This window comes from Etheostoma spectabile, chromosome 17 (assembly GCF_008692095.1).
Source record: "Etheostoma spectabile isolate EspeVRDwgs_2016 chromosome 17, UIUC_Espe_1.0, whole genome shotgun sequence".
Lineage (NCBI taxonomy): Eukaryota > Metazoa > Chordata > Actinopteri > Perciformes > Percidae > Etheostoma > Etheostoma spectabile.
In genome coordinates this window covers 24,245,745-24,273,521 of record NC_045749.1, presented here as the reverse complement: position 1 = coordinate 24,273,521, position 27,777 = coordinate 24,245,745, and the positions used below count along the sequence as shown (strand labels likewise).

General features: G+C 42.7%; 2 protein-coding genes across 2 annotated transcripts; one reads left to right on the top strand and one right to left on the bottom strand.

The window, feature by feature from the left end:
• The first annotated feature begins 980 nt into the window (after positions 1–980).
• Positions 981–15,484, top strand: pla2g4f.1 (phospholipase A2, group IVF, tandem duplicate 1). The gene is made up of 21 exons (XM_032541961.1): positions 981–1,132; positions 1,240–1,270; positions 2,654–2,726; positions 2,974–3,110; positions 4,205–4,336; positions 5,361–5,401; positions 5,510–5,552; positions 5,797–5,851; positions 6,482–6,606; positions 6,837–6,932; positions 7,229–7,263; positions 7,872–8,010; positions 8,574–8,710; positions 9,702–9,921; positions 10,048–10,165; positions 11,254–11,391; positions 11,485–11,592; positions 12,466–12,645; positions 13,347–13,519; positions 13,613–13,799; positions 14,853–15,484. Exons 1-21 carry the CDS (start codon positions 1,110–1,112, stop codon positions 15,065–15,067), a joined length of 2,406 nt encoding a protein of 801 aa, XP_032397852.1. The 5' UTR covers positions 981–1,109; the 3' UTR covers positions 15,068–15,484.
• Positions 15,485–15,804: 320 nt separating this feature from the next.
• Positions 15,805–26,460, bottom strand: kcnk18 (potassium channel, subfamily K, member 18). Its single transcript, XM_032542016.1, has 3 exons — positions 25,295–26,460; positions 24,971–25,114; positions 15,805–17,622 (listed from the first exon to the last, which is right to left on the bottom strand). Exons 1-3 carry the CDS (start codon positions 25,521–25,523, stop codon positions 16,787–16,789), a joined length of 1,209 nt encoding a protein of 402 aa, XP_032397907.1. The 5' UTR covers positions 25,524–26,460; the 3' UTR covers positions 15,805–16,786.
• Between the last annotated feature and the right edge of the window lie 1,317 nt (positions 26,461–27,777).

The following is a 27,777-nucleotide window of genomic DNA, read 5'->3' as shown; positions in this document are numbered from 1 at the left end:
TAGTAGATATCTTTAAATGTACAGTACACCGACCCATCATCGGTACCTGTTTATCCTGTTAGAGAGTCACAAGCAGTTGGAGCCCATCCCAGCTGACACTGGGCGAGAGGCAGGTACACTTGGACAGGTCGCCTGACAACCACAGGGTTTGCACATAAACAGACAACCATTCAGCTTGAAAGCTTGTGCGTGTGTGCTGTGATAGTAGTTAGTATTAGTAGTATTATTAGTACTTCTAAACACTGCACCACCGGGCTGTCCTGGAAATGTAACCAACGCCCAGCACAAAGTAAAAATTAGGGCTGCACAATATTTCAGCAACAATGCAATTCAAAGAGCTTAATATTAAACATTAAAAAGCAATAAAAACAATTACAAATGTAAAAACAGATAATATGTGACAAAAGTGGCAGTGCAGTATAAGAAATTAACAGGTATTTAAAGAAAGGCAGCCTCAATCAGAAAAGTCTTCAGGCCGGATTTTAAAGAAATGGGAGTTACAGTTCATCGAAAAAAACACATTACTTGCAATAAATGAACAGATATTAAAGTTTACTCAGTTGCAGTTCTGCTGCTTTCTTTAGTCTGCTAAAATACTACACATTACTTGTTGAATTTAAAACAAATGAAATGAACTCATTTCCAACATTTTAATGAACAAATTTAACTTTGAATTGAATATAAAAGGCCGTCTTTTACATTTTCATTTCTCTACATGTGGTTATGCATTGATCTCCAGTGGTTACAACATGGCTCAACATTTCTAATCTTCTGTAAGAAAGAACCCCTAGTACTAGACCTTCATAGTAGAGCCTTCTCAGTGTCATGAACATGTAGCACTTTCGCTTGTTATATGTAAGTGTAACATTGTGGCCACTGAAACCACCGGTTGGGAGGGAAGGCGTGTTGAGTCTTGTGTAAGATGAGGTGACGCACACAGGCGGGGCTGCCTTCACACAGGGATCAGGTCCTGATTGGTTCACTACAAACTGCAGCGAGTTTGCAACCTGGGCATGATTTATCATTACAATCTTGCAGCAGCAGTACTTTGTTTCACGTCCTCACATACTTTCCTTCCCTCTCCTGTGTGGTCAGAGGGTAGACTCTAGATGGCTTTCAAGCTGCTGGACAGGTAACTAACTATTAGTTTTTCATCACGTTCAGTGCTTTTATTTATTTGATTTTATTTGAAATATGTAGCCTCTAAGGTAATTAGAAATCGTTTCTGTTTTTTTGTAGTGAGAGGAAAGGTGTCAGTCCCCTCCAAAAGGTAAGGTCTCTGCATACACGCCAAGTCTTATTGGCTAGACAAGGCTATACTAATAAGGGTTTACTTGTTAGGTCACACCACTAAATGCACAATATGCAATTTCACATTTAACATGAAGGGGGGTGTTGTAGTGGTGGGCATAGTGATCCAAATATCAATAATATCCATACCGACGTTGGTATTAATATTGATCAATGAGAGGGATACTTTAGTTTCAGTTTCTCTGCAGTATGCAGCGCTGCGGTTTCATCAAAGAAGCGACCTGACCGTCTGTGTCTGTTTGTGCTATCAAGTGCTGCTCCTGTCACAACGCAGAGCAGGCACACTTTGGTCCCCCCCCCAACTTGCTTTTTGTGGTTTAATATGCAGCTGGTCCATGTGACAGGTCCAAACAGCCAAAGGTTCAGCTGAACTGCAGCTAAACTCTACCAGATCCAGACAGGTGATCTTGCATGTCCATGCTAGTCCACACAGCATTCCTGGATTGGAGAACAACCAGCTCTGGTTTATTGGCTTTCCTTTAAACCAATCACAGCAAGCCTTGGGCGGCTGGACACAAGGACGTGCCTCTGCTTGTTTTGGTGGACCATGTGTACATTCAGAAGTAGTTTTAGTCGTCAACAGAAAACTCTGATTGGACAGATAGTCTAGCTAGCTGTCTGGATTTACCCTGCAGAGATCTGAGGACCAGGTAACCATAGTCCTCAGATTGGACAGATAGTCTAGCTAGCTGTCTGGATTTACCCTGCAGAGATCTGAGGACCAGGTAACCATAGTCCTCAGATTGGACAGATAGTCTAGCTAGCTGTCTGGATTTACCCTGCAGAGATCTGAGGACCAGGTAACCATAGTCCTCAGATTGGACAGATAGTCTAGCTAGCTGTCTGGATTTACCCTGCAGAGATCTGAGGACCAGGTAACCATAGTCCTCAGATTGGACAGATAGTCTAGCTAGCTGTCTGGATTTACCCTGCAGAGATCTGAGGACCAGGTAACCATAGTCCTCAGAAATCCACCAGAGGTTAGAACGCCAACACAGAATCTCTGAATCAGTGGGATCCCGAGAGGTAACTGCAAGCCCCAGATCAGACTGGGCATGTGCACAGCAGAACAGGATAACAGAATTTGATTACATCAGCCGTTTGCAGATCAGACATTTAAATGTTTTTTTTAAGCCTCCTCTAAATGTCATCACTTTCTATTGTGAATGCTTCTGTTTTACAGGATCTTACATTTTAAACACTCACTGACATTTTCTAAATCTTTGTTGTTCATGTGAAGTGAGTCAGCAGCAGTCTACTGGCGATAGGTCAGTGTTAAAATAATGTATAAATAAACGCCTGAGTCTTGTTATGATTGATTGATTTTTTGCTTATTCAACAGAAGGAGGTGGTCTCCTACTGGACCTTATATGTCACCATACTGAGAGCTGAAACACATCAGTCCAGAGATTACTGTAAGTACTGCTTTCACTTCACATGCTTTACAAGGAAATTGTGCTGTGAATGTTTCGGAATGACAGCTAGCCAATGAGAGCGTGGCTATCAGCCTCCTTTACCCAGCTCATGAATATTAAGAGCTCAGACTGACCAGCAGATTTCAAAACAAGTAGAAATGGTTTTGTGTGGCAGGGCACCTTTAAAGGTTTCCCATTAAGCATTGCATGGCTGAAATGGTTACATGTTCCTGTCTCCATGTTTCAGGGTCTGAATCGGACTGCTATGTCATTCTCTCTCTCCCCACGGCAACGGCAATAACCTACCGCACAGCAACTGTGTCAAACACTAAAAACCCGGAGTGGAATGAAACCTTTACCTTCAGGGTCCCCAGGAACGTCAAAGTGAGTCAATGCAGACTGCATGGCTGCGGTTCAGTTCACCCCTCGACAGAACCACTACTCCCACTCCCTCCTTTAATATTTAAATACCAATACAATCTATCCTCACTGCTGTAGCAAGTACTTTAAAAGTCAAATATAATATACACGCTGTCCCTTTTCCTACATTTGTAACAGCCAACAGTTACAGTTGTTTTTTGCAGTTTACTGATTGCTAAACGAAAGTTGGCACAACTGAAGTCACATGTGCAAAACTCTGTACACACTAACCCCATGACTAACCACAACGTGCACAGCACTGTGTTCAGATGCTAACACACTGCCGTCAGACCTGGTAACATCACACTGAGACAGAACAGATCTCAGTCTGGTGCCTATCAAACGCTGCTGATAGGAATTTCAGCTGAAAGCCTAAGCAGGTGTCTTGTTTTAGACTACTTAGTGAACATATGCTGAATGTTTACAGTATAGGGAAAGCCTATATACACAACAAGAAGTAAGAATGAAGCAGGTATTCATTGTACCATTTGAGAGAAACAGGTAAAAGAGCAAAGATGCCAACATGTCCTGACAAGATGTCTGGGTTATACACACAGCTGTAACAAAGGTGGAAAACAGGGCACATAAACACCACATTCATTAGGGTTTAGAGATGATGATGATGCAGATCTATTGAAGCAAACTGCTAATTCATTCACCAAAAAATCTGGTATGTTATAAAATAAAAATAAAAATAAAATCTTAAATAAACTATCGTGAAGATGAACAGTTTGTAATTTGGTGTGTGTGTGTGTGTGTGTGTATCTCAGTGAGGACTATTGTGAATGACAGTGTGTGTGTGTGTGTGTCAGTGAGGAATATTGTGAATGACTGTGTGTGTGTGTGTGTGTGTGTGTGTGTGTGTGTGGGTCTCAGTGAGGTGGTGACTGTTGATAGTCAGACTGTAGTCTGAGTTTTGTCCATGTGTCTTCAGTTGTGCCCACGTGTCGTTTAGCAATAAAAAAACAAAAACAAATGTAACATAAATGATGTAAGTGATGTAAATTGTGAAATGCAGAAGTGTAGCTGGCCGTGAGCTCCTCTGCTCTTCCTACCAGAACATTCTAGAGATGCAGCTGTATGATGAGGACACCATGGCCCGGGATGACCTGATCTCCACTCTTCTGTTTGACGTCAGGAACCTTACAGTCGGGAAGAAGGAGACCAAGGTCTTCAACGTGAAACCTGAGGTGAGAGCTAACAGCTCATCCAGGGCTAGGACCAGTGTCCAAAGGTTATTCCATTCAATGGTGGCAGAAGAAGTCACATCACTTTTTACTTGAGTTAAAGTAATAATACAGCAGTGTAGAAAGAAAATGCCCTGCATTCAATTCAATTTCAATTCAATTTTATTTATAGTATCAAATCACAACAAGAGTTATCTCAAGACACTTTACAGATAGAGCAGGTCTAGACCACACTCCAGAATCCACAAGGACCCAACAGTTCCAGTAGTTTCCTCCAGAGCAAGCAACAGTGCGACAGTGGCAAGTTGAAGTACAAAAGTATTAGCATCCAAATATACAAAAAGTACTCAGTACTTGGGCTTTCCTCACAGCTGTGACTCTGTATAGAAGAGACAACTCTTCAAAATGTTTCTCTGCAATTTCTCCAGACTGCTGTTTATTTTTCAAAGTGAGAAAGACAATGTGTCTTTGTGCTTATGTTTGTGCTTATTAAAATTAGCCTGTATGGCTACATTTGGCACATTTACATAAAATACATATATGAATAATAAATGCACATACAAATACAAACATCTTAAGTATAAGCACAAAAGTATTAGCATCAAAACATACGTAAAGTAGAAAAAGTACTCAGTATGCAGAATCACCCATTTCTGAATAATGCATGTTATATTATTGAATTCTAATGATGTATTCATAAATATGACTGTAAAGTTAATGTTGCAGCTGGTATTTTTGAATATAAATACTGGTTTGAATTTCACCAATGGATCAATTAAATATTAAGTTAATCCATGATTAAACTTCATCATTCATTGGCGGATTGTATTTGACGTGACTTATCTGAATCTGCAAAGTAACTAAAGGGATTCAATAAATGCATTGTAAGAAATGCAATATTTGAATTGTAGTATAGTACAACTTTAAGTAGAAAATGGAAAAAAAACTCTAGTCAAGGTAAGTACCTCAAAGTTGTATTACAGTAGAGTACAATATCAGTAAGTGTACCTTGTCCACTCTTTTACAGAAGGATGAAAAACTTCTTGTAGCGTTTGAGCTTCTTCAGAGGTAACCGTATATAGCTTTTTTTTACCTTAGAAAATATTTACAGACATTTGCTCTAATTCATATAACGTCTGATCTGCTTCTAAATAAACACTGTGTGTCTCTTTGTAGTAAGGACCCCCCCTGTGAATATCTCACTAATGGCATCCTTGTGGTAAGATATCGGACACAGTATCAGCATGTACATCTGATAATTACAGTGTTACCTCACTACTCCATCCTCCATGTTGGCTGAAACCCTGACAGAGTTTGGAAGATCAAAATTGAATATTGGAATATGAGAATCCATGTCGGAGGTCCGGCCACTCCACACACTACAGCAATAAGTTTGGCCAAATAGTCATTTTGTATTTTGATGACCCTAACAAAAGGAAGTGATCTCTGTTTGTGTCTTCCAGGCTGCCCCATTCTCCGCACTGGACATTGATGTTAACAAGCTACGCAGCAACAACCGTATGCAGCCTTCTACTCTGTCCATCCCATAAGTCCATAAATGACTTTCAACTTTCACTTTCAGTAATTTGAAAGATGGTTTCAGACCACCTTCACAGATATAAAAGAAAAAATAACTAATTGAGTACTAATATTGCCTCAGAGCTGCTGGATGAAAAAAAATCCAATGATTGCCAACGAGTATGTCATCTCAATTGTAAGGTCCATGTTATTGTTCTACATGCTGTTGGAAGTTGCGCTGTTGTCCATGCAGGTGATGGACAACGGAAGGCTTGTATCATGTGGACACACTGCCATTGTGGTTGTCATTACTTAGAACTCCTCATGGGGGGAGACAGAGACTATGCACTACAGCTTTACCTGCACTCAGAGAGAGTGTTGCAGCCTAGGTGTGGCTATTTAGTCTTTTTCAAATTTATAGAGCCTCACATTTGTTGTAAGCTCCACCCGCCGATGAAAGAAAACAGTCTAACCAAGGGACAGACAACAAACAACAGAAATCAAGAATCATCAGGACACAACTGTTACCTGCGTATTACAACTCATCAAGCAACAGCAGAATTGGTATTCATTATCGTTTTCACAGATTAACATGAATATTTCTCTTGCAAATGACATTATTCTCACCAGATACTAGGGACAAAGTGCTGAAACTGAGGGGTGCCTATAAGGAGAATTACACGCTTAATGCAGAGGAAACTCCAAAACTGCGTTTCTACATCAACAGAGACTTGGAGACAGAACTAGGAGTGGCAGTGAGTTTTTTTATTTTGTTGGACAGAGACATGCCACATATTTATCAGTGGACGTTGTTCTTAAAAGACTACTTAGGGAAGGGAGGAGGGAATCAAATAAGAAAAGGGAAGCATGAAGCATTCACCCTTATGTTATTCAATTTTATAGAATTCATAGCTTTCTTCTACAATAACTGCTGCAAGTTAACAGGCCTCATCCGAATCTTAAAGAATGTAAAACTGTCTTTCAGCCCTCTGAGCAAACCTTTGCTCCATTGGAAACATCGATAAAACTCCAGCCACTACCAGATAAACAAGCACGCAAAGTGTCCCTCGTTATTAATCAGGTAGGAACTTAGTTTGTGTGATTAACTGGTCCCTTTTCTTCTTCGTCCACGGGGGACTCCTGTGTGGCGGGAAGATGATGCGAGGACTGTGTTTGATTCATTGTCTCGATTGTTCCCACATGCTGTCAGTACGGTGGCCCTGAGCGGCCACTGCACTGCAAAATGCAAATGGCACACAACACATTAACAACATGCATGCAAGTTGATTCAGCACCCAGTCTTCAAAGCTTTCTAAGTGTCTATGTTAAGTACGTCCAGTCCTATTTTACATAGTGTGTGGTATTTCCCCTTCACAGGACACAGTGGATTTAGACATGGAAACATATAAAGGGTAAGGGCTTTCCTACTTCCACTTTACAGTACAACCAAAAGCATGTGGACACCCAATAATTACACATACATTGGGCTTGTTGATTCCAAAGATAATGGGACCTGGCTCTGGGGACTGGCTACTATACCGCTGCAAAAGCATTAGTGAGGTCCAGCACAGATGTTGGTCCAGTTCATCCCAAAGGTGTTGAATGGGGCTGAGGTCAGGTCTCTGTGGGGGACAGTCAAATTCATCCACACCTAAATGGAAAACCAGTACACCAATATAAACCAGTAAAGCCAAATGGTTCCAACAAAGTTTGAAAAAACCTTTGTCAAAAATGTAATTGTGTGATTAGGCATTAACATTTCCCTAACTGAAACCAAGGGGCCTCAAGGTGGAGGACATTTTATTATCTCCGAGGGGCAATTTGATTTACAGCCAGCAGTTTCACACAACAGACAAGCCTGGACCCTACCATAATAACAACCCCAGACCATATTAAAAATACATAAGACATGGATGCTGGGAGTGCTCAGGGGTGCAACACCTCTCTACCAGAAGAGGTCAGTGAAAGACTGCTTTTTAGCTTTGTGTAATGTTACACTTGCTTTTACCTCAATCCATAGCGAGGAGGAACGTCTTGCAGTTCGTCTGGACGCTGACATCCCCCCTCAGGAGAAAGAGTTTCTGAAGAAGAGAAAAGTTATAGTGGCACAGGCTCTGCAGAAGATTTTAGGCCTTGGCTCTCCACCTAACACTAAAAAGGTAAAGTCCATTACTTTTGCACAGTTTTCCACCCCTTATCGAATATCAATTAGCAAAATAATTTGCTAATAAATACAAAATATATATATACATGTGGGCTTTAATGCCAACCGGCTTGCAGAATTTCCAGTCTGCCCTGTGTTTCTTGTTAAATGCAGTGTTGAGAAATTCCTGGTGATTTCTATAACCAAATTTGATTATGGCAGAATTGGTGGACATCTTCGTTTGTTGCAGTGTGTGTGAATCAATGAAAATGAATGGAAATAACGTTAGCAAGGCACACAGATGCAGGGTGTGCAACGATGATTTAGTGTGTGATTGGTCATCAGGTGGCCAGTGTTTCACTTTCCCTCCAATATTACTCTAAACATAAACATAATCAGTCAATCAATAATCGACAAAAAGCCATATCTGGCCAGACCAGTGGCCGAGACCGAGACAAGTCCGAGACAACGGTCCTGGGATAGATATTTAAAACCAAAATGTATTAGTGTGGATGTAGGATTATATGCAGTACAGCCTCACAGAGCTGCTAGAACAAAACCTCTGCATTCTCTGTTCAGGTGCCAACCGTTGCAGTGGTGGCTTCTGGGGGAGGGGCCAGAGCGATGGTAGGCCTGCTGGGTGGTCTGAGAGGCCTGAAGGATATAGGGGTCCTTGATGCTGCCAGTTACATCACTGGTGTTTCAGGATCCACATGGTGAGTGAACCCGTCAAGTGTCACACCAGTCACAGTATCCTGATTTCAATCTGCTTGAGACAGACAGTCCCCTACGTTTTAGGCTGTTCCTGCTCCATATGAAGTACATAATGAAGTACTAGGAAACAGGGTAGTGGGGCTGGGAATAAAATGCATGACCTGTTTATGTTCTACCGCTGTCATACAAGCCACACCTGTGAAGCAACTGCTGGCAAAACCTATCCTGTCTAGATGTTGTGTCTTGGTACTTATAAGTATGCCGGGTTTATGAATTGCTTTTAGGGTGTTTTCACATTTCACACCTGTTACTTTTGCTCTGAATCAGTTGGTGAGTTAGTAAACTTGGAGTGATTTTCCGTCGGTTGGTTTGTTTGGTTTCACACCTGGAAAAATCCATGCGTACCATATTGCGTCATTACAAATCAAACAAGAACGTCCAGTCCTCTCATTGGTTGGAAATGTCTGGGGGCGGGAGCAAGAAAGTAAATACAGGGAGAAGGTCCTGTGTTCTGGTCCTGTGTTCTACTTTCGAAAGAGACGTTACTATGTCTGCTCTGGTCCCTAAGACTTGGCTCTGGTCTGGTCCCCGAGACTTCACTCTGCTCTGGTCTCTCTGCTCTGCCGGGGTCTGTCTCCAACTTTAGCAGCAGCTGGTTTGACCATGGAGATACGAGTGATGGACGATTAGCTTGACCACCGTGTGTCTCTGTGAAAGAAACACTTCACGCTGCTACAGTTTGCTGCTCCGCTCCAGAACCGCTCCAGAGTTGGATTGACAGCGTACCGAGACCACCTCATCAAGCAGGTCTTGGTACGCTTCTTTGGTCCTCTTTTGATGGGCACCAGAGTTTGATTGCTGCATTCTTACCTGCCCAAAGTAACCGCACCAGCGGGGCAAACAAACTCTAGTTCAATTCAACCAAAGGCTGTTGGTGTGAAAACGCCCTAAATCATTGTACCCTTGTAAACACTATGTTCCCCATGTGAACAGGGCTATGTCTACTCTGTATCAGGAAGCTAACTGGTCACAGGACATAGACAGTATCATCAAAGCAACAAAGACACAAATGACCAAGAGCATCATGAGTGCCTTCTCTCTTGAGAAACTGAGGTACTACAGTGAAGAGATGGCTGAGAAAGCGAAAGCCGGTTACATTGTGTCCCTCATCGACATGGCGGGCCTGATTTTCGAGCACCTTGTCTTTGGGAAGGTTAGCAGCTGAACACTTAATTATACTGTATACCACTTTGACAACTTTTTGCATCTTAATTGTTTTTTTTGTTTTTGTTTTTTAAATTTTTCCAATAATATTTCTTGCATGTGGTTAAAATCCCAGAAAATCACCAGTACCCTGTCTGCGCAGCAGAGAGCAGTGAAGGACGGCCAAAACCCTCTGCCCATATACACGGCTGTCAATATGAAGAATGAATTAAAGGGCTGTGAATCTGAAGCTGGTAAATATTTAGGAAGTTTTTATTTGTATTTCAATTATTTTAATAGCTGACCATGTAATCCTGAAAATATTGTGCAAGGTGACTGAAGATTAAGAACATTTACAGTACAGCATATTCAATATCTACACAACTGCACGTTTGATCATGTGAAACTGAACCTTTGAATGCCAAATTGATAGATATCTATTAAGGTCATTATCAAACTGTTGGGATATGATAATATTAATTACCACCAGGCTGGTGACAAAATTAAAGATTCAGGACAATCCTACACATCCCTTAAATGACTATAACTGAAAATAAAAAGAATTGTGAAAGAATGATTGATTATGTTTCAGGCCTTTTTACATGGTAATAGTATATATTATTTTGTGTGGTGCAATCACACGGCATAATAATAATTATTAGATGATCAAGACAAGAACGTCTCCTATATGGGTCCAGGGCTGTGATTATGCTGCTGCCTTGATCTGTTACCCACACTATTCGGCTGAGGGAGTGACGCGTCAAGTTTTAATTTTTTACTTTTTTTCATTTGGATCCATTTGTAATCCGTTCCATTCTGAATAAACAAACAGCAGTTTCCATGCTCCATCCTTGGTGCATTGTTCATTAAGATCATTCAGAACACATTTCTGTGGTTCTAACAACTCCGAGTTGTGGTGGAGAACATCACTTATAACGGCCCAAGTATGATAAAATGCCGGGTTTAAATCAAGCTTGGGCTTATAGTCACAGTTAATGGCCGGGCTGGGACACAACGTGCACAGGCTCGGGTAGGGTCGGGCTTGATTTCATGGGCCCAATCTAAGCTTTACCAACATTATCCCCCACATACATCAAAACTTACATTTACAATTGGCAACACAGCCAATACAACTCTGGATAACAAAGATGCCGATTCGCATGGAACTAATCTTATCAAACAACATCTGTGTTAGGTGAAATGTGGTCGGTAGTTTACGATGGAATTTTCACTTGACAAATGACACATGGGTACAGCCACAATAATTACAAATGTCTAGGTCCCCAGGTTATACTTGACCCGTTCTAATAGGGCTTAGTAAAAGAGCCCTTTTTGTTGACAGAGTGGTGTGAGTTTACCCCCTACGAGGTAGGCATCCCGAAGTATGGGGCGTTTGTCCAAACTGAAGATTTCGGGAGTCAGTTCTTCATTGGTCATATCATCAAGAAACTCCCAGAAGTCCGCATCCCTTATCTGATGGGTAAGACCCCTGTTGCTGTTGCAGTGTCATTGCCAAGTATTACAGTATTAAGCATGAAGTAGTCCAATCTTTTGTTTCTCTTAACCTTATCAGGAATATGGAGCAGTATATTTTCTATTAACATCACCCAGCTATGGTCACAAGTTACCGGGTGCAAGCCTTCGTGGAGCCCTTATCTTGGACCAGATGTCAGCAGAACAGGTACAGCTGCAGTACCTGATTTTATAGTGCACAAAAACACATAATTAGACTTTATATAAATTAAAGAATAAGGCTATAGTTTCTACAAATCTCTTGTAAGCAAATCCTATTGAAAGGCTAACCAATTAAACCCAAGGTGACAATGTGTGATTCTGTCTCTCAATGCTCTGACTTTCCTTCCCTATCAGTACTCAGCATCAGTGATGGTCAAATAAAGCTTTGTGAACCAGTGTCTTTATTTTCTGAGCCCACTAGATGGCGCACTCTATTCAACAAAAGGTTGACACTACACTGAATTGCAACACCTTAAGCCTTTCTCTTTAAACCAACAGTGCCATTTAGTGGGCTCAGAAAATAAAGACACTGGTTCACCTAGCTTCATTCGGGCCATCACTACTCAGTGTCAAGCCCATTGGTTCCTTCTGAAAACATTTCTCAGTGCTTCTGATGTGAATTGGCAGGCAGACAATGTCCAGCGAGTTAACGCCAGGCGATCAATGATAACCATAACCATGATAACCATGAAGATTATTTACACCACTTTATCCTTGCTGGTACAACTGACTGACACTGTGGTACCATATCATCCTAATCACAGGTCGATTCATAACAAATAGTTGCAATCCTAGTCCGTGTTGACCACGGACTGTTTTAATGTTTATACTATGTTGATGGCTAGATTAGCATATTGTTAGTCTATAGCCTAATTTAAAACTATATGCAACGTTACCCCATAGATCCAGTCATGTGTTGGTGCCCAACTGTTTATATCTGGATAGCTGTTAAGAAAGCTCCCAACCAGAGAGTTTAGCTAAGAACATACTAAATGCAAGTTATGTAATGTATTCTGTATTCTGGGTTCTTTTTTTTCAGAAGTTGACTCTGAACCATCAACTCTGGACACACATGTCATAAATCCAATCACAGATATCACCAGAATAGTGACGGATTTCTTCAAAAGTCGACCAGTCATTGCTGAAATGTACAATTTCATGCGTGGACTTTTCCTGCACTGGAACTACAATAAGCACAGCAACTTTGTTGCCTGGAAAGGTAGGCGCTCTCTGTTCTGTTGATATGATATTCTGATATGTTGCTTGCACAGTGCACTTTCATCCACAACTTTAGATCAATACTAAGCTTCTTGCTGCAATGCATGTAGGGTAGAGAGAGCCATCAGAGCCGAGGAGAGCTACAGTTTTGAGATATTAGAAGAATGTGTAGGAACTAGAGGCTTCAGTTTTCAAGTGTCCCATGTCCCAGGCTGCTGAGGGGAATAATTATACAGATTTACAAAACATATGCTTACGGAACTTCCTCTCTGACTGGGATGTTTTGTGACCGATTGGTGGGATACATTGGTAAGAGCTAATGAGCTTTAACCAGAAGTATCATTCTGGTATTAGTGTGCAGAGTCTCTGAAAGGACACCGCAGTTCCGGGCTGGTGGGGGGCAAAGAGGGTTGACCATGTATCCAGCTAATTGAAATAGCTGATGTTCCTTCCTGAGACTATTTTGCAGAGCAACCGTCACTGCGCCCAGGACCATTGTGATTGGTTTAAAGAAATGCTAATAAACCAGAGCATTTCTCCTATCCCAGAAGGCATCTGTGGTGTAGTGCAATGCAATGCAAGACTAACTGAGGACAGAGAACACAGAACAAAAGTGTGTTGAGCATTTCATTTCCTAGTCAACTACCTGTTCTTGCAACGGGTTGACAATTGATTCATTGTCTTTCTCTGTTTTCTGGCCAGATGCACATCCAGATGCCTTCCCAAACCAACTGACTCCCAGTGACTCCACCCTGGGTTTGGTTGATGCTGGTCATGCCATCAATATTGGCTGTGTGCCTGTCCTGCGGCCAGAGAGAGATGTGGATCTCATCATCACTCTGAGTTACTCATGGGACCCAGAACACATCTTCAATGTAAACAGGAGGAGGAGGCATCATCTGGGAAGAAACCGAACGTTTATTCCATAACACTAACATTACTTTCTATGATCATGTTTAATCAATCAGGTCATGGAGAAGACGGCTGCCTACTGTAAAGACCATGACATCCCGTTTCCCCGGGTTGATTTTGCCAGTCTGGAAAAAGAGCCTGAGAAGGAGGTCTACATCTTCGAGGACATAGAGAATCCCAGGGCCCCGATAGTGGTTTATTTCCCACTAGTCAATGCCTCATTCAAACACTACAAGCGCCCTGGTACGGCCATTTTAAGTGGCTAAATCACTTCAACAATGTTGCTACTTTTACTTTATTTTATTTGTATGTTCTACCAGGATGCATTACTGTACTGTAGCCAGGAGGCTTTGTAATCTGAACCACCGAAGCCCAAGACAGCAACGACTCTTTCCACATTGTAAATCCCGGGCATTACAGTGTCACTACTTCAGTTTTTAACTTTCACAATAAAAGCCCAACTTAAATTCACGTGCTAATCGGCAGCTCAACAGTAGCGTTAGGTTGGTGTGAGAGACAGCGTCAATCAAAACCTTTCCACGCTGACATTCTTTGTCCTTCAGTTTCTGTTCCAGCCGTCCACCGGAGAACTTCAAAACCTCTAAATTATTAATCACCTGCTGAATGACTGATAATTAGGTGGGATTCTCCATGAAAGTCTACAAAACTGCTTTGTTTATTGAGCTTAGCGCAGCAAGAGTTATCGTAGCAATCTATTGCTTAACTCATCTTTTTCTCTGGCCATTTGGCATGTATTAGCACATGTATTAGTTTTTTTAAAACATCAAACAGAAACAGGTGGTAGCATTGCTTATCACACCAAGACAAAAGTCTAGGACTCTGGTTCATCGAGGGATGCTTCTGGATCTTGACTGTCTGAGAAGTCTTCATCTTTATCTCTCACAAAACCCGCCATGTTCATCACCATTCACGTCTACTGTAGGAAAATTAGACCACTATTAACGCCGGGTGTGTTGACTGAAGTTGGGGGGGTTTAAAGTGCTGCCTGATCTTTGCGTCCATGCAGCAGTGCTTTGGCTGTGCTCCCACCCAATCGTTGTGAATACGCAGGCCAAAAGAAGGAATTAGGTTTTTTTTTTTTTTTATTGACTCACTTTTACTCACAACATGCTAACTGGCAACATAGGATTCCATTCACTATGCTAAACCAACTAGCGGCGGCATATATATACATATACAGTACATATAATGAACAATATATTTGTGTTTGTAAAGTATTGTGATTTATAAAACATGATTTAACCATTTGCATATGTATCATATGTGTCTTTACAGGCGTGAAGCGGGAGTCTAAGAAAGAAATGAAAGCTGGGGAGGTGGATGTGAGCAGCAGCAACTCTCCGTACACCACCCAGAACTTAACCTACTCAAAAGAGGATTATGAGGCTCTCGTGGAGCTGACCGCTTACAACGTGTCAAACAACAAGAAGAGCATCCTGCAAGCCTTGAGAAAGGCCATGGACAGGAAGTCATCCAACATGAAGAAATAAACTGCAACAGCATCATTTATGTTCCCTCATGATGTCACTTATGGTAATTGCAACACCTCTTTTAAAGCAGAAATGTAGCTTATGGTGCACATCATTTTGTTAATCCGCTAATAACCGCAGGCCTCATCACAACAGCAAGGCTGATATTGAGGAACTGGAAGAGCACATACACGCCGGGGCTCCCAGACTGGACTCAACTGGTGAGGGAGACTGCATCCGACCAGTCTTTGATTGCCAGGAGTAACAATGTCAGAGGGAAGTTCCATTTAGTGTGGGACTATTTCTTTTCATATATTAAGGGCTTGTTACATTAGGCATGTGTTGAAACACATCGCAGATGATATAATCACAAACAATTGTCCTTTAAGGTTAGTTATTACTGACTTTTTGACTTTTGGGGTTTTTCTTTTCGTTTTGTTGTCATTTGTAAGTTGTTAATTTTTGTTAAAAAATAAATAAATACTTTAATGACAAAAAAAGAATCCAAGGACTTTCAAAAGGATGAATTGACCATGTTTTCCCTTCTAGAGTGGGTCTGTATTCAAGTGAGCTTATACACGCACAAGCACGTGGATGTAAAATAGGTTCATAGCGTTCCTACGGTTCTATGTATGCTTTAATAAATGAGGCCCAGGTTATGAGGGTTTTCCCATTTATGTAAACACAGTGCCAGACAGTGTCAAAGTGCAGCCTGAACCGGTGCTGCTGTACCCACAAAACGAAGCTTGAAATATATATTCAAGTTTTGCAATCCTTTATTGACCCCACAGTGGGGAAATTCACAATGTTGCAGCAGCAAGGCATAGGGGGAAAATAAAAAAATGTATAAATTGTAAAGAGAATTAATGATAATAATAATATCAAGGAAATACAAGCTTTGAAACGGTGCTTCAACAAAAAGTGCCCCTATTACTCCACACACTTTTTATCATTCTTTATTCTAATTTATTGAAGACGTATCGTAGTGCATAGCATTATTACCTGCAGGTGTAACCACTTCTGATCATTTACTCCAAGTTCAAATTAGGAAAACAATCATTGTCGGTGATATAATCAGCAAAACGTCTGAGCATGTTGGCAGCATGTTTGACATAGAGTATAAATGAATGAATTTGAAATTCATTTAGATTTCCTACATGTAAGTAGGGAATCCAGAGTTGTGACTTGTAATCAAATGCAACCCTATTGTGCCCATCCTCTGTAGTGTCGTTGGCCCGTGATCAGACACGTTTGCATGCTGCAAAGCGTATGACACACTGCACTGCCTTTTTGTTAACGATGCCCTGATCAGACCAGTGGCATCTTTTTTGTTGGTCTTGCTAAGGACACCATTGAATCACCTGTCCTTAGCCCTTTTCTTCCGCTCTGAGTAGATGTTTTTTCAACTCGAGGCGTATAGGGCGCTCCGGCACATAAGGCGCACAGCTCTATTGAAAAGCAGCGAGGAAGACGCTGTATTCTCATGTAAGGCAGTACAATTGCTAGTACTCAAGATACTACAGCTACTACAGCTATATGCAGAATTTGATGTCATTCTTGTTAGGCAACAATTTCAATACCACCCGTCTTATCTGGGGAAAAGCATTTGTCACATGCACACTTTTTACTTTGCTCATGCTTATAACCGAACAGCCAGCACAAATAATGCACTGGACAAGTTCCCACAGACTGTGAGCTTGTACAACTCATGGACCTTAGGGCAGAGATTCTCTTGGTGACTTAGTCATTCTCTTGATCTTTGAAAGTCTCCATATGTCCTCTGCTGATGAACTTGATGCATTGGCGGTAAAAGCTTACAATTCGTGTTTGGCTTAGCTTGAAAGCCATGGACATGATGGCCATGCCAACAATGATGAAGAGTGAGGTAAGCATGAAGTACCTAGGGTGATTTGGTACAATGTCACCAAAACCAATAGTAGTGAGTGTGATAAAGCAGAAGTAGTAGGGGTCAAAGCCTTGGAATTCTGTTTCCCACAGTGGCAGAATCCAACCTCCTAAAAAAATGTAGGCAAACACGATGAAAAGAATCAGTACAAAGGGTACATCCAGCGTTTCCATTCCATCCCCTAACCCTGTGAAGTCCCAAAGGGCATATACTTTGGGTGATGGTGGCAGTCGGTCTAGCTCAGGGCAAGAGACGCACCTGAGCAGTGGGCTCTTTCTAAGTAAATTCTCCCTGGCAAGAATCTTCTCAAAGATCTCTTTGTTGTTTTGGAGCAGGATGGAGTTGTGCCGTACATCCGCCTGGCTGTACAGTACGTGCCGGATGTCGAGGGGTGCATGGACCACAACCTCATGGCTGAAAGAAAAGTTCCCGTTCTCCAGAGCCATGTTGCTTGAGTCCCTTGTGCTCTTCCGAGTCTTCCACGGAGACCAGGTGTGGGATTGGAGGTTTTTGCAGAGGGTATAAATGCGCACGTAGGCTCTGGACATCAGCATAGCGAGGAAATCACCCACATCGAGGATGACCAGAAGCATTAAAGGGATGCCCACCATGGCGTACAAGACACACACCACCTTACCATTCAAGGTAACCGGATAGATCTCCCCATACCCTGCAACAACAATGGAGAAAATGGACATTTAGGCAACATGAAACATGGGCAACTGGAGGAGTTTAAGACATCTGTGGCGTCGCTCAAGTTGTTTTAGGGCAGTGGTTCCCAAACTTTTACCCTTTTGTAACCCCCGTCAGGAGAGACAGATACATATACATTAGTTATTTTTATATTACTTCTACTTTACCCATGTTCATGTATCTACTGGATAAGAATGTTACATAGCTCTGTGTATAACTGTTGTAGATTATTGTTTTCTCCATTTTGCCCCTTCAAATTGAATTAAGATTAGCTGTTTCTTTGTAAAGGGGAGAGCGAGGTGTGAGAAATAGTGTGTGAGAGAGAGAGAGAGAGAGAGAGAGAGAGAGAGAGAGAGAGAGAGAACAATCTGCTGTTTTCCATTAAGGGTTAGCCAACGAGACCCAATGTGATCCCACCGGGAGATTGGCAGTCGGCTCCTTAAATTGTGTCTCCTTGCCTTTGGTTTGGTAGTTGTAGTGTTGGGTTTTGCTTCATCATCTGCTTTATGATTACCCAGCAGTTCTTTCACAAACTTGTCTATGCTTTGCTAACATGCATTATTTATTTATATTCAGCTTTGCTAGGCTCTCTCCCTTTATAACTCCTTGGGGCTTACGAACCACTGTTGTACTGGACCTGGAGATAAAACTAAATATGTTTTATTCATTCTTCATAATAAGTAGATCAAGAGTTTAGACATTGAATTTAGAAAATCTTACATGTCCAGTAAAATCTAAATTTATAGCATTTTATCACTCTATTGTCAATCTACAAGCACAATATCTGTTGGTAAAGTACACTGTCCTTGCCAACGTGATTGAGGGCGGGGCTATTTTTCCCTTTAGGCGTTATAATTGACTGCAATGGTCCATTCATGGCATGATGACATATAACAATGCAGTTTAGCTTGTCACGGACAGGCTTCCGTACCAGGCAGTACCCATCAACAGAACTTGGAACTTGTTGTTGAGTTTGTGAGAGCAGCAGTGATCAAGCCTAAGAAACCTAATAAATGCAGAAATATAGGCCTCTATTAAAGCCTCCCATTTCTAGGAAAAATCATCACAGCACTGAGACTGCTCTTATAAAAATAATGAATGACATCTTATTAAATACACATATTGGAAAAGTCACTGTTCTGTTGGATCTCAGTGCATACAAAACTCTTCTTTGTGTTGGCGTTCTAAACTCTGGTTGATTCAGGAACCATCCTCCGAGCTAGAACTGACAACCAAATTATATTTCTTTTTTTTAGAGTAAAATTCTCATCACACACTCGACAGCCGTTTTAATTCCAGAGCTTTCCTCCCTACGTGCACATGTTCCATCAAAACAAGTTCCTTTCAGATACTATTTTGCAGAGGTCCCGCTGCTCCGTGCGGTGCTTAGCAAGACAATTATGATTGGTTTAAAGAAATGTCAATAAACCACAGCACATATCTTTCCAATCCTGGAATGTGTGCGGACTAGCCAGACCTTCCTCTGTAGCACTTTGGAGAAAGTCTAAGCAGATACTATGTATGTATACAGTAGCTGCAGAGTGTCTGCTCTTTGATTAGGTGACAGTGATAAGTGATGGCAGGTGAAAGGTTCTTTAGGTCAGGGTTAGAGAATGGGTGTGCCTGTCAGAGGGCTCAGTAGATTTATCATGATTATATGAAAATAGATTTAACACTAATACTGAGTTTCCATAGGAATCTTCCCCCAACCCAATAACAGCAGGCTAAAAGGCAACGCAAGCCATGTAGGTCCCAAAACACATGCCTTTAAAATAATCAATAAATGCTACTTTTTCAAACAATATACATTTAAACAATTGCAGTGGAGGGCACAATGGCAGACAACAATGGAGCTACAGTGTGCGTTGTCGTAAACCCTCATCATGCTAGTTGTGAGGAGATAAACAAAGTTCCCAACACGGAAGACAATGGGCCTCTAACCTCTAACAACCTCTAACAACCTCTGACAACCTCTAATAGCTTTTTGTGGTGAGGGGAAAGCACTGAGTTCTGAGAGTGCCCTCTCCTCAGTGGGTTGTGGGCTTCCTGTTGCTGCTAAGCCATTAGACGTTTGATGGCTTCCATTCACCACTTATAATGTATCTAAATGTAAGACTTACTAATGTATCTTCACAATGTTCTTACTCATCAAATCATGCTTCAGATGGATGAAGTCTTCATTAACAAATTATATTAAACATAAGGACAAAGAATTTACAAATTAATCGTTAACAAAAGAAATGTTAACACATTTACCGACCATCTTAAGATATTTTATAGCTAGTTGGTTTGAGGCTCCAAGCACACACAAGAGTCTACAGTTTGTGAGTCTGTGAGGCTCCACTTAAGCACTGTGCTACTTTGAGCTAGCTAGATGTTAGCATTACAATTTATCATGAGAAGGACATGGATACGTAAAAACTTCTTGACTGACCAACTGACCCAAAGAAACAACCCAATGGTTAAATATGTGGTAATATCTTTGAATAAAAAGATTATGATATCCTCAGTGTGTTAACTGCAGTGCTAGTCCTGAAGGGTAGCTCTAGAAAAAGCCATGTTGATCAAGATCGCTTTTGGTTTCAAGACCACCTTTCGAAGGTCTTGGTCTCGTCTTAAGAATCAAACGCATTTTATTCTTCGGCTTGTCATAGTTTCAGACAAAGAGAACTCTGGATTTTATTTCAAGACCTACCCCTGAACAATAACTGAAGGGGTATCACTGTAGTACTTGAGTCCGGTCTCAGACTCGTATTTGCACTCGTATTTGTCGGCCATTGGACTTGCCAAATGTTACACTTGGTCTCGACCGAGTCCAGCACTACATGCTTTTTTTCTAAAGTAACTTTCTTCCCTTAAAACAAAACTAGTGATGAAGCGTGCTTGGTCAGAAGACTAGAACAGGCCCAGTGGTCACCTGAGAAACGCCTGGCTGCCTCATATGCCTCAATCATTGGCCACAGACACAATGTCAGGGAGCACTTTGTACTCGGGATTCTTCAAGACAAGTAATAAGTCCATGAATAGGAACGTATCCCTTTTTAGTGCCACCTGTGTTGCTGTTATTTACTGCTTCCACAAACACATAGCTACATGCAAGGCACTGTACTGCCCACAGGGACCACCATGCAGCAGCCACATGCCTGTCAGTCCTCAGATATTCCAACTATCCAAAAACAGCTGCCATTTGATAATGACACACACCACAAGGAAAAAAGGCAGCCATGATCTTTTTTTAGGGTATCGGCTTGTTCAACACATCCTCATACCTGAACAACTTTGATGTTTGACTTTAGTCAATTGGCTATTAAAATGAGTATATGGAATGTCACACCACAGACTAAGGTACATACAAACTGATCAGGACCTGCCCCGTCCGAGGGTTGTCCACCCTAAAATGAATGGAACAACACTGTAACAGTGGCGTCTTTGATTATTGGAGCTCGCTGTTACCATGGAGATGTTAACTTCCCCCACGCCTCTCAAGCGTGATGAGTGATAGTCTTGTTCCTTTGCCTTTTTTGCTGTTTTCAAAATGTCCTTGTTATCCGAATCAAATTTTTTGGTCACCATTCATCTTTTGACTGGTCCGCTTGGTTTTAGGCTTTGTTTTATGGATCCATGACTGAATGGCTTCACATCGACATTTTTCTGTGTCTCATCAGAGAAAACTGTCCCCACTAACTCTGGTCAAACACACATACACATACTCGCACATGCAGATGAAAAATGCTTTTGTATAAAGTGTTGTAAAAAGAGTTGGATAAAGTGATTTCATGTTGTTGAAATGGTTGTGGTGTCCATCACTCGCGTCTCCGATCAAACCGCTGCCGCTAAAGTTGGAGACAGACGCAGAGCAGAGAAAAGGCTCGGTGACCAAAGGAGACCAAGTAACGTCACGCGCAAAAAAGTCTGATTGTTTAAATGAAATGAGCTGGTTTTACCATGGAGATGCAAAAAGAGGCACTAGTCCACCCAGGACCTTCTTCCTGTATTGACTTTCTTGCTCCCGCCCCAGACACATCCGACCAATAAGAGGAGTGAACGTTCTCGCACAAGTACGCTGGATGTTTCCAGGTGTGAAACGAAATAGAAACAGAGGTGGAGAAGATTAAAAACTCATCAAGTGATTCAGACCCCAGCAAAGCAACCCTGACTCGGAGTGGCTGGTGCTGAAATCAGCGAGGAGATCTTTGGTCTTTGTGATTCTTGGCGACCGGTTGGTCACGGCTCCATTCGGTTCACTTGTCTCTGTAGGCTGTCTCATCTGCAAATGTTGTGTCTGTCCTCCAAAAGCTCCTGTTTGCATTCAAGGCCATCCACAACCCCCCCCCCCCCCCCCCTCCCATATTTGCCTGATCTCCCCCAGCGTCCTTCTCCCTCCCGCTCCCTCAGATCCTCTTCCTGTCTGTCCCCTCCACCTGTCTCACCACCATGGGGGGCAGAGCATTCAGCCGCTTGGCTCCCCGTCTCTGGAACTCATCACCACCCCAACTAAGAAGCATTGATTCCCCCCCCTTTCAAATCACATCTCAGAACACATCTCTATAAAACTGCCTATTCCACTTCAATAACTATTGCTCTGCCCTTTTCTCTTGTTCTTATTGTTGTAATTATTTTTTGCTGTTTTAAAAATGTCTTATGTATCCCTGTACAGTGTCCTTTAAATAAAATGTATTCTTCTTCTTCTTCTACTTCTTCTTATTATTATTATAATGAACCATCAATGGAGATAATAAATGGGGAAAATCACAGATCTTTTAAAAAAGTGAGTGACTGTTGATCTTTATGGCTCTAAACTGAAAGAACTTCTGCTATGAGTGTAAAAAAATAAATATACCGTTGTATGTATGTGTGTATATTAAAGCACAATCGCAATATTGGTGAAAAAAAAATCACAATTAGATTATTTTCAAATATCGTTCAGCCCTACTTACTGGTTTGATCCAGGTTCACAAGGTTGTTAAGAACAGGACCTCTATGAGCAAAACCAGACTCTGAGACCCGTATACACATGGCTGACTGCTTGTCACACATTGTCTCAGCCACAGTAATATGTATGCCTGGCAACGTCAACACAACGGTCTGAGCACACAGTCATTAGCACTAACTGCACCGGACCACAAGGAACACAGAGCACAATGGAGAAAAGGTCTAACATCCCACAGGCTGCTTTCTACCGGCCTAACAAGGGATGTTTCAGTGCAGGTTGGTCATCTGACCTCAGGCTCTTTTACAAAGTCCGACTTTCCTGTTTATAACCTGTAAACACAACATATTCATGTTTAAACTCCACATAGCATATACTCACACCCAGACCATAAACACCGGCCCAGGAGCCTAGGAGCTACTGCTGGCTGCTACAATTTGAAATCAACAGATATTATTTCAAAAGCAAAAGTGTGTTACTCATCTTATTTAAACAGGACTCAAAAGATTATGTTTCATCCTCAAACATTACATGTTGGCCTCCACCTGTCATTTCTACACCCTCTCCACAACTGAGAGGGATTTTTAGAAGTGTTTTTGATGTCACCCACGCATTCTTTACAGAGCACAGGTATGTATATATATATGACCCCCATGCTTTTTACACTTCAGGTCTATATCTGCACAATCTTTACTTTACTTTTTAAATCACACATATAACTGTGTGTTTAACCGTATCTACTGATTGATCAAGGCTTCCAGTCTATTATGGTGGGCGGTAATAAACAAGACTGAACACTCTGTTCCCTGAAACTACTTGGTAGTGAACACCCTGCAGCCAATAAGAAACTACTCCCCAAGGCCGTTAGATAGATAGATAGATAGATAGATAGATAGATAGATAGATAGATAGATAGATAGATAGATATCCCAAAAAAGAGGGGGAACACAATATGTAACCGGACACGTCGAGGGGTTTATTGGAAAATTTAAATAAATGACACAACTAAATCTAGATAAAACTAAATGTAAAATACTAATGCTTGGAATTTAAATGAATTAGGGATTAAATGAACAGAAAAATGGAGGAGATCCTGAATCAACAGGTGTTACATCCACACTTAGAGGAGGGGCTACAGGAAGGAAGAGGCCTATGACCTCATAAAAACACAGCAAATGAAAGAAGATTGGGCGTGTCCACCTACGTCCACCAGTACCACAGTTTACTGTCCTCACTGAGGCCCTGGCTGGGTTTGGTTGGTAATATATGTGTTCATTAGACGCACCCCCCCCCCCCCCCCCCAATAGTATCAGAATTTTGGATAGTCATCATGGAGACATCAGATGGTCTGGGGTTGGCAGAACAGGCAGCCAGGTGACACTACTCTGATCCATCGTTAGGCTACATTTACACCGCTACGCTGTGGTTTAAACGGAATGTCTTCTGCTATGTCCCCCCTCTCATTCCCCCTGCTCTGGGGTTTCCCCCTCTCATTCCCCTGCTCTGGGGTTACCCCCTCTAATTCCCCCTGCTCTGGGGTTACCCCCTCTCATTCCCCCTCCTCTGGCATTTCCCCCTCTCATTCCCCCTGCTCTGGGGTTACCCCCTCTCATTCCCCCTACTCTGGCATTTCCCCCTCTCATTCCCCCTGCTCTGGCGTTTCCCCCTCTCATTCCCCCTGCTCTGGTGTTACCCCCTCTCATTCCTCCTGCTCTGGTGTTACCCCCTCTCATTCCCCCTGCTCTGGTGTTACCCCCTCTCATTCATCCTGCTCTGGTGATTCCTCCTCTCATTCCCCCTGCTCTGGTGTTACCCCCTCTCATTCCTCCTGCTCTGGTGTTACCCCCTCTCATTCCCCCTGCTCTGGTGTTTCCCCCTCTCATTCCCCCTGCTCTGGTGTTTCCCCCTCTCATTCCCCCTGCTCTGGTGTTACCCCCTCTCATTCCCCCTGCTCTGGTGTTCCCCCCTCTCATTCCCCCTGCTCTGGTGTTACCCCCTCTAATTCCACCTGCTCTGGCGTTTCCCTCTCTCATTCCCCCTTGCTCTGGCATTTCCCCCTCTCATTCCCCCTGCTCTGGCATTTCTCTCTCTCATTCCCCCTGCTCTGGCATTTCCCCCTCTCATTCCCCCTGCTCTGGTGTTACCCCCTCTCATTCCCCCTGCTCTGGGGTTACCCCCTCTCATTCCCCCTGCTCTGGCGTTTCCCCCTCTCATTCCTCCTGCTCTGGTGTTCCCCCCTCTCATTCCTCCTGCTCTGGTGTTTCCCCTCTCATTTCCCCTGCTCTGGTGTTTCCCCTCTCATTACCCATACTCTGGCATTTCCCTCTCTTGTGGATGTGATAGTTCTTCCACCTCTGTACGCTCCACCCGGCCACCAACCCGCAGAGTGACTTACCCACGGTGGTGAATACGGTGCAGCAGAAGAACATGGAGCCAAAGAAGTCCCATCGGTCAGGTCTCTGGAGCCATATGGACTGGAAGTTATCCATCTGAGCCGCCACGCCATCCACGATGTCTTGCTGTGTGTTAGAGGCGTTGTCTGGAAATTAAAAAACAACATTTATTTATTTATAAGAAAGCTAAATAATATTGACACCGTTGGTTAACGCAAGGTGAAGGGTTCCAGTCTTGCCTAGGTCCAAATCCATGCGCAGCATCAGAAAGGAAAGGATTTTAGTTAGAGATGGAAGAGTTTTAACAGATGTTAGTGGCCACTCACTGGTGAGGTTCTGCACGGTGGTGATGATCTGAGCCAGGAAGCGGTGGTACTCTGGGGGGCTGCCGCTCGCGTTCCTTCCTTCAATGTACCAGAACATGAGCGCGCCCAGCGCCGCGTACGCGACCAGAGACAGACACAGCAGCAGGTGAGGAAAGAGCCTCCAGGAGCGCCACGCGCACTTTCTTAACTCGGCCTTAACGCCTTTTTTTTTCTTCACTGCCACTGACATCTTCTTCTTCTTCTTCTTCTTCTTCTTCTTCTTCTTCTTTTCTTCTTCTTCTTCTTCTTCTTCTTCTTCCTCCGCCGATCTCCCGGCGCAGCTACAGTCCCGTAGAGAGCGCGTGCGTCTGGCAGCGCGGCGGTCTGCTCCAGCACTATCCACGGAGGCTGCTGAGCCAGGGAACACCCCACCCCCCCCCACAGCACCCGCATCACTGGCCCCCCTCGGGAGTCCGTAAGTGACTCTGTAGTCTATTACTCCACTCTCGTCTTACACCCCCACCGTCAGCAGTAGACCAAAGACTATTCTGATTATTATAATCCAGCAAAAACAGTAGTAAGCAGAACACCTGCTCATTGCACTAGGCCTGCTGTATCTTACTCCATCCTTTGAGCCTCTTTTTTCTCTCTGCTTTCCAATTTATATTTATATGTGTTTTTGTATTTATTTTTTATTTCAAATTACTGTTCAATATGTACACAGGACTGTCACCCAGGAGACCGGGGATTGTGTCCCGCATGGCACCTTTCCTAAAGTCTCTTTCTTTTTGAACTGTCCCGTTCTACCCTGTTGTCCCAGAACCGTAACCCCACCCACGACCTTTTCCTGAACCCAACAGTCAGAAGGGTCTCTACGGGGTCAAAGCAGCCAATAGTCCTGAGACGCGATGTAGATAGATATCACACTAAAGGAGACATATAGCGTCAATAACAACAACAAAGGCACCTGTCCGCGTCCGGATTAGGGCCACATGTGAAATATGTATTTGACTTGCAATTTGAGAATAATGTCCAAAACAAATCCTCTTCCGTACCCCTCTTCTTCTTCTCTATTATTAGTTCTTCTTTGTTGTTGCTTTAAATGGATATTTGATCTCTTGAGATCTCAGTGGAGTGTCACCGCTGGAGCTGCTCATAGTACTACACACTGTCCCAACCAAGGGGGTACTTCCTTCTACCTGTATTTATTCTGGGGAGGTTCACTGAGAGCCTTTCTTTTGCAGGAACGCCCTGTCACACAGTACACATATTCATACCTGGAAGCTGCCGGGGCGGGGGGGGGGGGGGGGTTGGAGGTTGAGCCGACACCTCCTGGTCACAAACTGGCTGCCTGTATAGAGCCGCTGGTTTATGTCTAGCAGGACGTTTAATAAACCAAGCAGGTCTTTGTTTGTGAAATCTGAAAAGTAACTACAGCTGTTGAACAAAATGTAGTGAAGTAACATGTACAACATTTACTTCTGAAATGTAAAAATATAAAGTTACCTTAACAACGGTACTAATGCTAGTTTAACCCAGTTATTATAGTTATTATTTATTAATAATAATACTTTTTAAACAGTGTGTACTTTGGAGCTAGCCCCTACAAGCCAATATGTAAGTGATCATACATTGGTTGAATCCACTCTAAGACGGACTGGGAGCCGTTGGTGGGGGGGGGGGGTGTTGTCTCCTGTTGGACCAGGCTAGGAGTCCACCAGGAGACTATGGTATATGGAGAGGAGATTATGGCTCTGGCCTTCTCAGTCAGCTGACGTTTGTTGAGGTTTTGCTGTATGAGGCATGAGAAGAAAGCGCTGCATTAATCTTATGAATGCTGTACTGAAGAACTGTTTCAAGTCATGACAAATGGTCTAGCCTTCTAGAACGCACCAGGGGCAACAGGTGCTGCAGGAATTCTATATTTAGGGAACCATGCTGGGCTTGTGAGTCCTAGAACAACTGGGACTCTGCTCTGTAAGTACTACCATTAAACTAACAGGCCTCAGGGCTGATTCATTGGCTCTCAAAGTGGGGTCAGGGGACCCTGAGGGGTCCTTGGCGGGGTTCCAGAGAGTAGTTCAACTTACACATTTTACTCCCTAGAAGTCAGATGTAGAAATGGCCTTCCTCACAGGGCCCCCCCCAGTCCAATTTATTTTCATTGCTTAAGCACTACTTTGAAAACGGACCGATTTTTCAAAAACATAAAAACTATACAATAATTTCTAAAAAACACTACACAAACCGATGCTGCAGACTGAGGAAAATATCATTTCTTTCTCTCCATATTCCCAAACCAGTAAACATGTCAACATGGAGAATCCCAACTGAGCATGTCCCAGTTTTCATCCTGCTACTCCAGTAGTGTGTACACAGCTCAGCAACACTGCAGACAGACAGAAATACTGCATCCAGTACAAGGTACAATTACAGTAAAGAAAATACTGAAAATACAGTACAGAAAATACTAGACTTACCTGCTACATTCTAATAGTGCTTGA